General features: G+C 51.0%; 1 protein-coding gene across 1 annotated transcript; it reads right to left on the reverse strand.

Annotated features, from left to right (window-relative positions):
* Positions 1-790: 790 nt before the first annotated feature.
* Positions 791-11,063, reverse strand: GUCA1B (guanylate cyclase activator 1B). Its single transcript, XM_046005867.1, has 4 exons — positions 10,490-11,063; positions 4,100-4,249; positions 2,441-2,561; positions 791-1,759 (listed from the first exon to the last, which is right to left on the reverse strand). Exons 1-4 carry the CDS (start codon positions 10,694-10,696, stop codon positions 1,632-1,634), a joined length of 606 nt encoding a protein of 201 aa, XP_045861823.1. The 5' UTR covers positions 10,697-11,063; the 3' UTR covers positions 791-1,631.
* Positions 11,064-13,107: the final 2,044 nt, after the last annotated feature.

Here is a 13,107-nt window from a genome sequence, read left to right on the forward strand (position 1 = left end):
TGGTACGTCAGCCAGAACCTGAGCACAGACCTGGCGGGAAGGTGGAGATCAATGCCAGGGGCAGCCTGGAAGAAAAGGGAGTTGACATTTCCGTGCCTTCTCTTGGTGGCTGCCTCTTGGGAAATCCTGAAGGTGGGAGGGTATTTGAACAGAACTAGGACATTTCCCCAACGTCAGGCCCACACCACCTTCCTGATGTTTGGGCTGATCTGTGTCCACCTGGATTACTATTCTTTTTTTTTTTTTAAGATTAAAAAAAATTTATTTATTTGACAGAGAGACAGAAATCACAAGTAGGCAGAGAGGCAGGCAGAGAGAGAGGGGGAAGCAGATTCCCCACTGAGTAGAGAGCCCGATGTGGGGCTCGATCCCAGAACCCTGAGATCATGACCTGAGACAAAGGCAGAGGCTTTAACCCACTGAGCCAATCAGGCGCCCCTACTATTTTTTTTTTTAAGTTTTTATTTATTTACTTCACAGACAGAGATCACAAGTAGGCAGAGAAGCAGGCGGGGGTGGGGGGGGGGAGAAGGCTCCCTGCTAAGCAGAGAGCCCCATGCGTGGCAGGATCATGACCTGAGCAGAAGGGAGAGGCTTAACGACTGAGCCACCCAGGCGACCCTAAAGGAAACTTTATATGAATATCATGCCTACGAAATTGGAGTTCAGTAGGTGAGTTTTATTTTTCATCCATCAACATAAAAACACATCTCTTCAAAAGAGTTCCTATTCTGAGTTCCTCACTGCCCCCCCCCACCCCCAGTTCAACCAGAACGACTCCCTTTATTGAAATCTAGTTTGTACACTGGGCTACACATAGAGTTGTATGACAAAATAACTTCACATCTAAAAAAAACAGTAATAAAAAAACCTCCTGGTTTGTCCAACTTGCTCAGTGCGCAGAGACGATAATTGAGGTTAGGGAGAGAGAAATGGCCATCTTGGGTCAATGGGAGAGGCAGGCGTGGGATGAGGGGCAGGGAGGGGGAGAGGAGGGTTGTGTGGGGGTGTGGCTGGAGGAGCAGCACCCGGGCAGAGCTGAAACAGCTCCTTCAAGCACAGCCACCCCTCTGAGGACGGAGAGCCGGGACACCAGGGCCTTACTGGCTGCAGTTTTCCCTTGCAGACACCCCTGGTGAAGACAAGTTGGGAGGGGGAGGCGAGAGCCCTCCCCACGAACTCCTCAGGATCCGGGACTCACGCCCCAAGTCCTATTTTTTCTTCAGATGCAACACCTTCCAGCCCCCGTCTTCCCACTGTGGGGACAGTCTAGGGGACCCCCATCCCTCACTACTCCCCTGCTTCCAGGTAGGAGCCAGGTAGGAAATTGTGGATGCCCCACAACCACCCAGCCGAAGAAAACTTTCCCCAGAAGCAGCTGAAAGGAGAGAGGAAGCCGGTTCCCCTCACCAACCGGGTAAATCCTGCCCTCGAACTGTGTCCTGTCAGCCACTTCAGGCCAAGAGCCCCTAGCCACCCGCCTCTGCCCAGTCCCTTTCAGAGGGGGGCCAGATAAGAGTGGGCGCAAGCAGGCTGAGCCAGGGACCCTCTCGCTCTTCGGGAAACCTGGTGAGCCTGGAGTCCTGGAGGGGCCTGTGGACACATACTGGGCTCCCAGGGCCCCCGACTCCTCAGAACATGGCACTTTTCCGCCTCTGCTGAGAGATCCAGCCACTGGGGTTCACGTCCATCTGCAGCATCTTCATCACCCACTTGTCCCGGCGGGCACCTTCCATGAACTCATTCAGAGACAGCTGGCCTGAGCGAGGGGTAGGAGAGATGGTGGTGTGGGAGCGTGAGGAAATGGGGCTGGGGGCAAGAGGACAGGCCTCCGCTCGCAGGGGGCAGCCTCTTCCACAAGCTACACCTCTTACGCAAATGAGCCTGCAGTCTGGGGCCCACGCCTGGCGCTGGTCAATTCTCCCTTCTCCCAGCGTCTCCTGGAAGCTTCAAGGGTTCCTTAAAGGGACTGGCTTTGCAAATGAATTTGTGTTTACTTTGGTCCCTTCAAAATGCTCCTGAGGGCTCTTCTGGGTGTGTTCCCAGTCAGGCGGGGGTGTCAAGCCACAGTGCAGAGGACCTCAGTAGCCTGAATGGGGGCCTACCCTACGCCTTTCCCTCAAATACCTCCCCTCATTGATTCCTCGGAATTATTATTCTCCCCATTTTCCAGATGAGGAAACTGAGTCCAGGCTGAGAGGGGAAATGGTTTGCCTGACTCCCGAGCTCCTACTCTTTCACAGCGCTCTGCCGGGCTTCCATCAGAGGCTCCTGTGGGAGCGTCCATCCCTCTTTCCAACCTCACGAGCCAGCGACACCCCTGTTGCACGTCATGTCCTCCTTTCTGCCCACAGCTCACGGATGAGGAAACCATGGCTGGGAGGTGGCGGGCCTGGGGGTGCTGTGGAGTGGGCCGCCCCCCACCTCTGCCCCCCATTACCGTCTCCGTTCTCATCCAACAGAAGGAAGATTCTGTCCACCACCTCCTCAGGGGTGAGCAGCTGTCCCTGCCGCTCACACTCCATCTCCACCCTGCAGGCTTTCTTCAGCTTGTAGATCGCCTGCGGGAGAAAACCAAGCTGTGGGCCTCCCCCCAACACACCACCCTGAGAGCTGCCTCCCTCCCGCTGCCAGGACCCCAGGCCCTCAGCCCTGAGTCCCCAGCACTGCCCACCCCACCCTCCAGCCAGTGCATCTTAGGCCCACAGGACCCAGACCCTAATAAAAACTGACCCGATCTAGGGCCTAGTTCCAACTGCGTGTCAGGTCTCACAGGCTCCCTCAGCCTCATGCCAGTGGCTTTTCCCCTGTGAGCATCCGAGTGAACCCCAAAGCCTTCAGTGAGGGAGGTACCCTGCTCTGTGGTGGTCTCAACTCCACTTGACACACAGGGAGAGCCGGAGAGAAGAGCATGGAGTGTAGTTATGGGCATGTGGGTAGCATAGGATGATGGGAGACACTGGCGTTTGGACTGGAGGGAAAAACAGGTTTCCCCTTTGCTCTGTGTTCCCTCCCTGTGAGGCACCATTGGTGAAGGGAAGTGGTAAAGACACAGAGACATGTGAGGGTTTTCCTCAGTTCCCCGATGGGGCGCTCGGCCGACAGAAGCCTGTCTTGTCCATCCCAGGGTCTCACAGCCCAGCGTGGCACCTGAGACACAGTGGGCCCCACAGACAGGGTCTGGGAACCCCGGAGCTACAGCCAGCCCCGGCACCTCCTGGGAGGGATGAACTTGGGCAAACCATAGAACTACGCCGAGGGGACTCCTTTGTCTCTGGCCTGGGTGGACAAGCCCCACTTGGGAGTCCTAGTTCTGGGGAGGAGCAGGCTGATCGGGTCCAGTGTCAGTCCGAGCTATCCTAGGGACGGTTCCCTCCCTGCTCATTCTTGCTGTCAGCGTGGTTTGTCGTGCAGAGAGCCAGCTTTCTGTTTTGTTGACTTTTCTTCTCTGTGCGCTTCTTTCCTATTTCGTTCATTTCTGCTCTTTAGTATTTCCCTTCTTCTACTCTCTGGGTTTAATTTACTCTTCTTTTTTTCTCATTTCTTTTCTTTTTAAGATTTTATTTATTCATTTGTCAGTGAGAGAGCGAATGAGCAGGGGGAGGGGCAGAGGGAGAGGGAGAAGCAGACTCCCCACTGAGCAGGGAGCTGGTTGTGGGCCAGGGATCATGACCTGAGCCGAAGGCAAAAGCTTAACCAACTGAGCCACCCAGGAGCCCCTGTTTCTTTTCTCATTTCCTGAGATGACTTCTAAGATCATTGATGTCCAGCCTCTCATTTTCTGGCGTACACATTTTAGGGCTAAAAAGCCTCTGCCAGCCTAGTGTTGGCGACATTTCCCAGTTTTGTTGTTACGTATGCATTATCATCCCGTTCAAAACACTTGGTGTGCCAAGGTGTGATAGAATTTCTCTGATTTCTGGACTATCTGGGAGTGTGTTGCTTTATTTCCAAACAGATGGGGAATTTTTAGGTATCTTTTTGTAATTGATTTCTAGCCTAACTCTGAGATGGGAAAGCACCCTCTGATTGATTCCAGTGACACTCCCCGCCCCCAGCCCCTCGCCCACCCGCCTCCAACCGCAGGGGCCCCTCTCACCTCCACAATGTCAAGCAGCTCCTGGCGGTCGATGCGGCCGTTGCAGTCCTTGTCGTAGATCTTGAAGGTCCACTTGAGCTTGTGCTCCAGGGTGCCCCTCAGCACGAGGTTCAGAGCTGCCACATACTCCAGGAAGTCGATGGTGTTGTCCTGCGGTGGGAGTGGGAACGCGAGCGGTGAGGCCCGTCCCGCCTTCCCTGGAGCACAGAGGTGGTCCCATTCTGGCTGGTCCATCCCCACACACTCGGGGCTTGGCCTCCAGCCATCCTCCTGGCCTCTACAGCTTCACTCATGGGTGTTCTCCAGCCCAGAATCCTTGCCCAATCGGGCATCCTCCCATACTATCCACCCCGCCAGGCCCAGCTCAAGGGTCGCCTCCTCTAGGAAGCCTTCCTTCTCCGACCACTTCAGCGCAGTGGTCTCTCTCGCTCCCTCTTCTAGCATTCAGGGCCCCTCTACTCAGTTCCGCGCAGTTCGGGTCTCACTCTGGGGCCTCATTAGCCGTTGCGTGCGTGTGTCTCATTTTCTAGCTGTATCATATGCTCCTGGAGAAACGAGGGGCTTCCATGGCCTTAGTCTCTCCTTTGTGCTTTGCAGAGCACCACTTCTGTGCAATCAGGTCTTATGAATATGTATGAATCCACAAATACACGACTGACTTAATTTCAGTTTGGGTCTACGGCAGTTCTGGAAGATTAGAAAGCCACGCTCACGCTAAAAATGTCCTTTGTCCTTTCATTCACTCTGAGCCCGAGGGAAGGCAGACAGGTGGGGGTCCAGCTCCGCTGTGGTCTAGGCTCAGATGGGCGTTACCCTTCCTGCAGGACAGGCCTCCTCCACCCTCACCCAGGAAGGGGCAAGGGGAGACAGGACTCAGGGACTAACAGCCCAGAGGGAAGGGGGCACGTGGTCCGCCTCTGTGGTGACTCTGCCCGGGGCACCGAAACTCCTATCAAGAATGTGGTGACAATGATTGTAAAAGCAGCAAATGAGGCAGGGAGCACTTGCTTGTTCTTCTAGGCCAATTGAGTTGGAGGTGAGAGGCTGCTACTGTTGGTGTCTGCAGGGGGCTGGTCGGGCTGAGCTTTACAAGGTGCTTCCACTTCCAGGAGCTCCTGCTTCTGAGAGCGGAAACCTCAGCTCTCCAAGGCCAGAACCCGAGTCATCACTCTCCCAGGAGCGGCTGTTAGGCACAGGGCTTTGGAAATGACATCGCTGGCCTAGAGAACCCCTGTCCCACTGGGCCCTGCTGTTTGGGAGCCCTACCCCCAGATCAAGGGGCGTTTGGGCGAGCAAGGTGTGAGCCACAGAACACAACAGAATATGAGGCAACTAGAAAAGAGCCTACTGACAAACCAAGAAGGAAACGAAACAAGCCCACCTCAACACCCCAAGTGTCTTACTCAACACCTTTTATGGGATGATTTCTGGTCCCCCCACCTCCTACCGTGTATTTCTCTAATTGAGGTCAGACTGGAGCTATGGTTTTATCTCCTGGATTTTTGTTTTAAAATGCCCCATGTCTTAAAAATTATCTGAAATCATTTTTTTTTTTTGAGGGGTACTCTGCAGTCCCTCTTGCTGAACATGGTTTTAATATTTTACATTATGCGAAGAACATCTTTGTGTATAGGTATGCTTTCTTAGATAGCTGGTAACTTTTCTAGGGTGGATTCTTAGCAATGGTTGTTTTGTCTCATTTTTCACTAGTCTTTAATGCACCTTGTGTGTAAGTCTGCCATGTGATTTTGTCATACGTGTAGACAGGTGTGACTCAACCCAAGGACATTGTCTTGTGTTACTAGTCACATCCTTCTTCCACCTGTAACCCTCAGCGGCCACTGAGCTGGTCCCCAGCACTACAGTGTCTCCACTTGGAGAATGGTATACACATGGGGTCACAGTGTGTAGCTTCAAGACTGGCCGCTTTCACTCAACACAATGCTCGGAGAACCATCCAAGCTGCTGAGCGCATCAACGCTTCCTTCTCTGCTGTTGCTGAGCACCACCCGCCCCTCGCCGTTCTCCTCACTCACCGAAGGTTATCTGGCTTGTTTCCGTACACCCTCCCCAAGCTTTATTGAGATATAATTGCAGATATAGCCTTTTAGAGAATGTTGTGTGAGTTTAAGGTGTGCAATGCAATGATTGGTGAGTTATTCTTTCAAAGGCTATTTTCATTAGTAATTGTGTATTAAGCTTACTGAACATCAATCTTATGTTTCTTTTTTAATAAGAGTAGGAAAAATGTATGTAAAATGGCAGGTAGGAACCATCTACGTCACATACGCTGTCCCCCTCGGGTTTGTTATACCCACTTTATGGATGAGGAAGCTGAGGCTCAGAGGTTAAATAAGTTGCCCAAGGAAAACCCACCTAGGAAGTGGCGAGCCTTTCAAGCTACAGATCTTCTCTAGTTCAAGTTAGAGAACTTTCCTTCTACTCTCTAGAGTCTAATAGACTCTAAGGTCTATTATGGTCTGAAAAATGAGCCTCATATCTAGCACCACAGAGAGAAAAACAAACCAGCAAAAAACGACTGACAAATCCTTACTCTCCAGACCTATACATTCTCCCACATTCTTTGTCTAGAACATTCTGTTCTCACAGCATCCTAAACTCAGCATGTATGGTTTCCACAATGAGCCCTTGTGTCCTGTGAGGCACACCATAGAGTGGTCCCTCCTGTGGGGTGACCTCACCTGTAATGTTGCTTCAGCCCCAGGACGAGTCCTGGGAAGGTCCCAGAGAGGACTAATCTCATCCTGTGTGCCCGGCCCTCGTCAGCTTCAATTACCCACAGGGGCAATGGGAAGATGATGGGAATAAATGCTTCTGTCGACTCAAGAGCAGGAGCAGAAGTGACAGGCGTGTGATCTGCTCTGTGGGATTAGCTGCCCCATTTCTCCCTGATTTGGCCGCATTTGCGCACCAGCCCTGACCCTACCTCAGGTTACGTAAGGATCCCGAACGACATTTGATTTCACCTGCCGTTTTCTTCCATCCCAGTGCATCACAGGGCAACTGCTGGAGATAAGAGTGTTACAGGGAGAGGAGCGGCAGAGACAGGCGCTCTGACCTCCTCACCTCCTCCAAACCCCCTGGGGTTTCTATCCCCCCCCTGGAATTGACGGGTGAGCTAGATCTATGACCTCTTGATCTTATTTGCCTCAGAGAGTTCAAACCAATTGCCCAGAAATGAGACTCACTAATGTAAGAATTGTGCCGACACGGGGAGTGGAGATGGGTGTGGGTTTGGAGACAGAAACTAAGTGGGAAAAGAAAAGAAGTAGGGGCTCCGTCCCTGACAGAGGAACTTAACAAACGTCTAGGAAAGCTCTTCCTTAGTAGTAGAATTCCAATTGATAAACAAAGAAGGGATGGTAGAATTAGAAAATTATCGATGGGGGCACCTGGGTGGTTCAGTCGGCTAAAATGTCTGCCTTTGGCTCTGGTCCTGATCCCAGAGTCCTGGGATTAAGCATCACATAGGGGCTCCCTGCTGGGCGGGAAGTCTGCTTCTCCTTCTACCTGCCGCTCCCCTTGCTTGTGCCCTCTCTCTGTCAAATAAATAAATAAATTCCTTAAAAAAAAAAAGAAAGAAAATTATGGATGGATGCCAAACCTAGGAGATGAAAATCTGGGGGAGCCGCAGGATATTCACATAGTCTCAAAGTATCTTCCTGTAAGATGCTTGTTAATTACAGAGGAAAAATGGTAACTTTACAGTGGAGGAAATTGGCAGACACCGTGTAAACAAATGATGGAAGTTAACCACTCGGCAATGGGACAGACCAACATCATAGGCCCCTGACATATGAGAAGGACGTGATATCACCTCTGGGGCACTCGTGCCAGAAACAAAAAACCTGAAACTAATCACAAAGCTACACTGAACAAACCCAAAGTGTGAGACGTTCTACAAAATTAATTGGCCTACAATCTTCAAAAATGTCAGGGTCAAATAAAACAAAGAAAAGCTGAGATTAAAGATTCTGAATTAGAGGCTAAAAAGACAGGACAAGTGAATGCAATGTGTGATCAAACCAAAAAAAGAAAGAAAGGAAAGCAAGGAAGGAAGCTATAAAGAACACATCACATGTCAATTTGACAAAACTTGAATATGGATTAGGTCATGGAATTGGGTCAATGTGGAATTTCCTGATTAAAAAAAAAGATTTATTTATTTATTTGAGAGAGAGAGCATGAGCAGAGGGAGAGGGAGAGAGAAACTGAAGCAGACTGCACGCGCCACACAGAGCCTGACGCAGGGCTCCATCTCACCACCCTGAGATCATGACCTGAGCAGAGACCAAGAGTTGGATGCTTAACTGACTGCACCACCCAAGTGCCCTTGAATTTCCTAAGTTTGATCTTTGCATTAGGTAATTTAAGGGAACGTCCTTCTTCTTAGGAAAAACACACTGAAATACTTAGTCGTAAAAGGGCATGATGTCTCCAACTTTCTCTAAAAGAGAGGGCACACACACACAGCAAGTGAGGCAAAATGTAAACAACTGGGTAAACTGTGCATGGGAGTCCCTTACACTGTTCTTCCAACTTCGTACAAATTAGAAATCCTATCAAAATAAAAGTTATAGGGGCGCCTGGTGGCTCAGTCAGCTAAAATGTCTGCCTTCAGCTCAGGTCATGATCCCAGGGTTCTAGGTTCGAGTCCCACATCAGGCTCTCTGCTCAGCGGGGAGCCTGCTTCCTCCTCTCTCTCTGCCTCCTTGTGATCTCTGTCAAATACATAAATAAATAAAATCTTAAAAAAAAAAAAAAAAGCCTCTGCCTTCAGCTCAGGTCATGATCTCGGGGTCCTGGGATTGAGCCCCGCATCAGACTCCTTGCTCAGTGGAAGTCTGCTTCTGCCTCTCCCTCTTCCTCTCCTCCTGTTTGTGCTCTTTCTCTCTCTGTCTCAGATAAATCGATAAAATTTTTTAAAAGTTATAATGAAAGGAAAAAAGCAATCGATGGCTATCATGTGCTAATTTGTAAGAAGAGATGAGGTAGCTATAAGGGGTACAGCTATATTACCCCCATGAACTTGACAATTGCCTTTTGATCTTGAGCTGTTGTTGAACTGAATTTTTAGGTGGAAATGGGGAAAACTGATATATTTATGATAGTAGTCTTGTCACATATGACCTGTTTTGTTAAAAATCATTTTCTCTTTCTCAAAACAACACAAAACAACAAAACCAAAAAGAAACTGCCTTCTGAACCGGCACATTGACTGGGAGTCAGGACCCTTCAGTCTATGATCTTGGCCAAACCGGTTCACTTCCTTTTGTCCTGGTTGTGTCATTTAATTTGGATGATGAAGTGGGCTGCGGTGGACTTGGACGGGGGGAGCTTGGAGAAGTGTGAAACTCTGTGAGGGAGTTTATATGGTTCATCTCCAAGAAGGTTTCTGTTGCCCTGAGGACGCTGACCCCACCCTCCCATGCCCCTGACAGGTGCTGACTGGTCCCCGGGCTAAGGTCAGCCCTGAAGGGCATTCCCAGCGACTCAGCCTAGAGAGCTCTCCATGCATGGAAAAGCAGGGTATAGAGGCTTTCTCCAGATCGGTTATCTAGGCCCAACGGCCGCCCCTCAATTTGGGGGGCGGAAATAGTACTTGAGGCAAGTCTAACGATCTGAAGGATCACGGAGGCAACAGATGGATGAGCTTCGATAATGAAGGGGTTTCCGTTTCTAAGTTCGCTCTCTAGGGGCACACTTACAAAACAGAGCACCTTCTCAGCTGCAGGTACCACTGGGTGCTTACGGAAATCCTGTGGTTGGATGATTTCATGGGGTCTTCCCTGACTTGGAGACTTGTAAGGGACTTTTGCATCATCCGTCCAGTCGCCCCATCAGCACAGGAGGTCCCTCCAGCACACTGGGCGGGAAGACCTGACTGGTCTCAACTCCAGTGACCCCACTGAGGGGGAGCGCGCCGTCTATACCAAGCTAGCTCAGCCCTTTGGGAAAAGCTCTTGAGCTCCTTAACTTTAGAGTGATAGGGGCTCTGGCGAGTGTGAAAAACCAAGCCCTTAGGCTGTACAGCCTTGGTCAAAACCACTCAGATTGCAGACTGACCTTTGTGCCCTTCTGCCCAGCCTACCTTCAGCTCTCAGCAGGAGGAGAGGGGGAGTCAGTAAGAGTAGAGTGGCAGAGGGAGAGAAGGTGAGACAGAGAGGAAGGAAGGAAAGATGGGAAGGGACAGACGATGGGAAGTGAGAAGAGTGTGGGGGAGAGAGAGAGAGAACAGGTGAACAGGGATTGGAGAGAAGAGCGGGACGGCCGGGGACGGGGCGCTCCCTCCCACAGGAGTGCTCCTTCGGCTCAGAGGGACATGAGCCAGGCAGGCTGGCCGCCATCCTCCCTTCAGTGCCTCCTTACCCCATTCTTGTCGAAGGCTCGGAACATGCCCTCTACAAACTCGGTGGCCTCCTCGTTGCCCGTGACCTTGAAGAAGCACTTAAACTCGTGCATGAAGAGAGAGCCGCTGGGGCACTCCACCACGAACTTCTTGTACCACTCCTGAAGCTGGGCCACGTCCATCTCACCGGCTGCCTCCGCCTCCTCCCAGCTGAACTGCTGCCCCATCTTGGCCTGGGGGGATGTCAGGGAGCCAGGCTCTGTGCCGCCTCCTGGGCTGCTGCGATCAATGCCTTAGGAGAGGGTCCCCTTCCTGCCTCTCCTCTGCTCAGCCAGCCTCTTCCTCATCTCCTGGTGACTGAACATGATGGGCGGTGTAGGGCAGGTGGCAGGGGGGTGGGACCAGGCCCGCTCAGCACCTTAAGATCATTAGAAGATTCCTCTGGAAGGTCTGACCTCCAGTCAGCTAAGCTCCCCCAGCCTCACCCCTCCTTTCCATCTTGTCAATCCTGCAACTCAGCCAGATTCTGAAGCCCGGAGACGGGCAGGAAACCGACACCCCCCCACCTCACACACGCCCCCTGTTCCTTTAGTTGGGCACCACGCTGCTCCAGAGAGGCCCAACTTGGAGACACAGGGGACTCTGAAGGCCGGAGAGAGAGCAAGACGAACTCCTAGCCCATAAAACAGAACCTGCTGGCGATCTGGGGCTCACTCTTCCCCATAGTCCAGTGAGAAGCAGCAGAATCTGTGACGTGAAGGTCCCCAAGCTCAGTCCCAGCAAGCCACACCCTTGAGTCTGGGAAATTTTCCATTTTCTGATTTAAAGGACAAATGCTTCCCTCTAACACCCTTCACCCAAAACCTAGAGAAAGGGTCTTTCCTACTTTCTTTCCTAAGTGTGAGTACATGAGAAGGATCTGGGAGCATGTTTAAAATCTCTAAGGCTCTTCTTGTTTTTATATTAAATGTCCTGCAAATTTGTTTTCAAGTCAATTATATATTTGTGCTTATTTGTAATTATTTAATATGTAATATTATATGTAATATTAATTAATATGTAATATTAATTATTTGTAGTTATTTAATATGTAATATTATATGTAATATTAAAATGACACCTTGAAGAAACCAGAAGATTTGATGCACTTTTCTAGGTTCTAGGAGCAGTCGTTCTTTCCCATGAATCTCATCATCTCAGGGGTAACACCGCTGTCTACCGCTGGCCGTCCATTCCTGAATTGTTCTCTACACTTCCAGGCCTCGCCCCCTCTCTCACATAACCCCCCGCCTCTGTACATCCCTAATCTCTTGACATTCTTCCAAGTCCTTGCCTTTCCTGAAGTAGGAACTCCACTTCCTGTCATCCTTTCAGGCACTCAGGGATTTTTCATCTCACCCACATCCCTTGAGGTCAGGAGAGTAGGGCTCATCACCTCTCTACTTGTTGCCTCCACTTTTTCTCTTTTCTGCCTCAAAACTGCTAGTCCCTTTGAAGCCACTTCCCACTCAACCCATTTGCCATCACTCACTGGCGACTTCACCACTTTGTCTCATAGCAGCAGCTTGGTGACTTCTGTGTCCGGGGGAGAGCGGATTCATCCCTCATTCCGGCCTCAAAGGTCCCTGATCTCCTTCGTTCCGAAGAGCTTTTCTTCCACCCCACCTTGCCTCCCATTCACTGCGGTCCCTTGGACCAGCAACCGCAGCGTCTGGGAACTCGTTAGAAATGCCAATTCTCAGGCCCCGCCTCTCCTACTGAACCCAGGACCCTGCAGATGGGCGCAGCAATCTGTGGTTTTTTGGTTTGTTTTCTCTTAAAGATTATCTGAGAGAGACAGAGATCACAAGCAGAAGGGAGAAGCAGACTCCTCACTGAGCAGGAAGCCCAATGCAGGACTCGATCCCAGGACCCTGGGATCACGACCCGAGCCGAAGGCAAACACCCAACCGACTGAGCCACCCAGGCACCCAGCCATCTGTGTTTGAATAAGCCCTCCACATGCTTCCAATGCACACTGAAGTTTGGGCACCACTACTGTAGTAGGCCTTGCAATCACACATTTCTGAACTCTGAGACATTTGCTTCCAGTTCACACTCTAACACCTTCGCCCAATAATGCACCGGCCTGACACCTGCAACCTACTGATCTCTTGTTTTTTAACACCCGTCACCTTGTTCATCATACCCTGGCTTTCCTCTTTATACTTATCCACAGCTCAGCACTCTTGCCATGACCCTGACATGACCTTGACCTTCGTGCCCCTCTCTAACAACTCAGTTGGCAAACCCTGACCCCGGCTAGAGCCACTAACCATTGGCTAACAGCTCACCTGCACCCACGAGGCAACAGTACTACACGCTCGTCCCTGCTGACGTGACTCTCCCCTTCCTGAGATGACCTTTCCACAAGCTGCCTGCCCTCAAACTTTCCGCTCACTCCCATGTCCAGCTGATGACGTTGTCACAAACTTCATTGCAGACAGGACTAGATGCATCACAGGAACACTTCATCTTCCCAGGAGACTTCTCTGCACCTGTCCCTACGCTCTCACCCACTTCCTGGTCCGTGGAGGTGGTGTCTCTTTCCTTCTCCACCTGTTGGCTCCTCTGCTAGGTCTCACCTCTCTCCGGCTAC

Source organism: Meles meles, chromosome 5, assembly GCF_922984935.1.
Source record: "Meles meles chromosome 5, mMelMel3.1 paternal haplotype, whole genome shotgun sequence".
NCBI lineage: Eukaryota > Metazoa > Chordata > Mammalia > Carnivora > Mustelidae > Meles > Meles meles.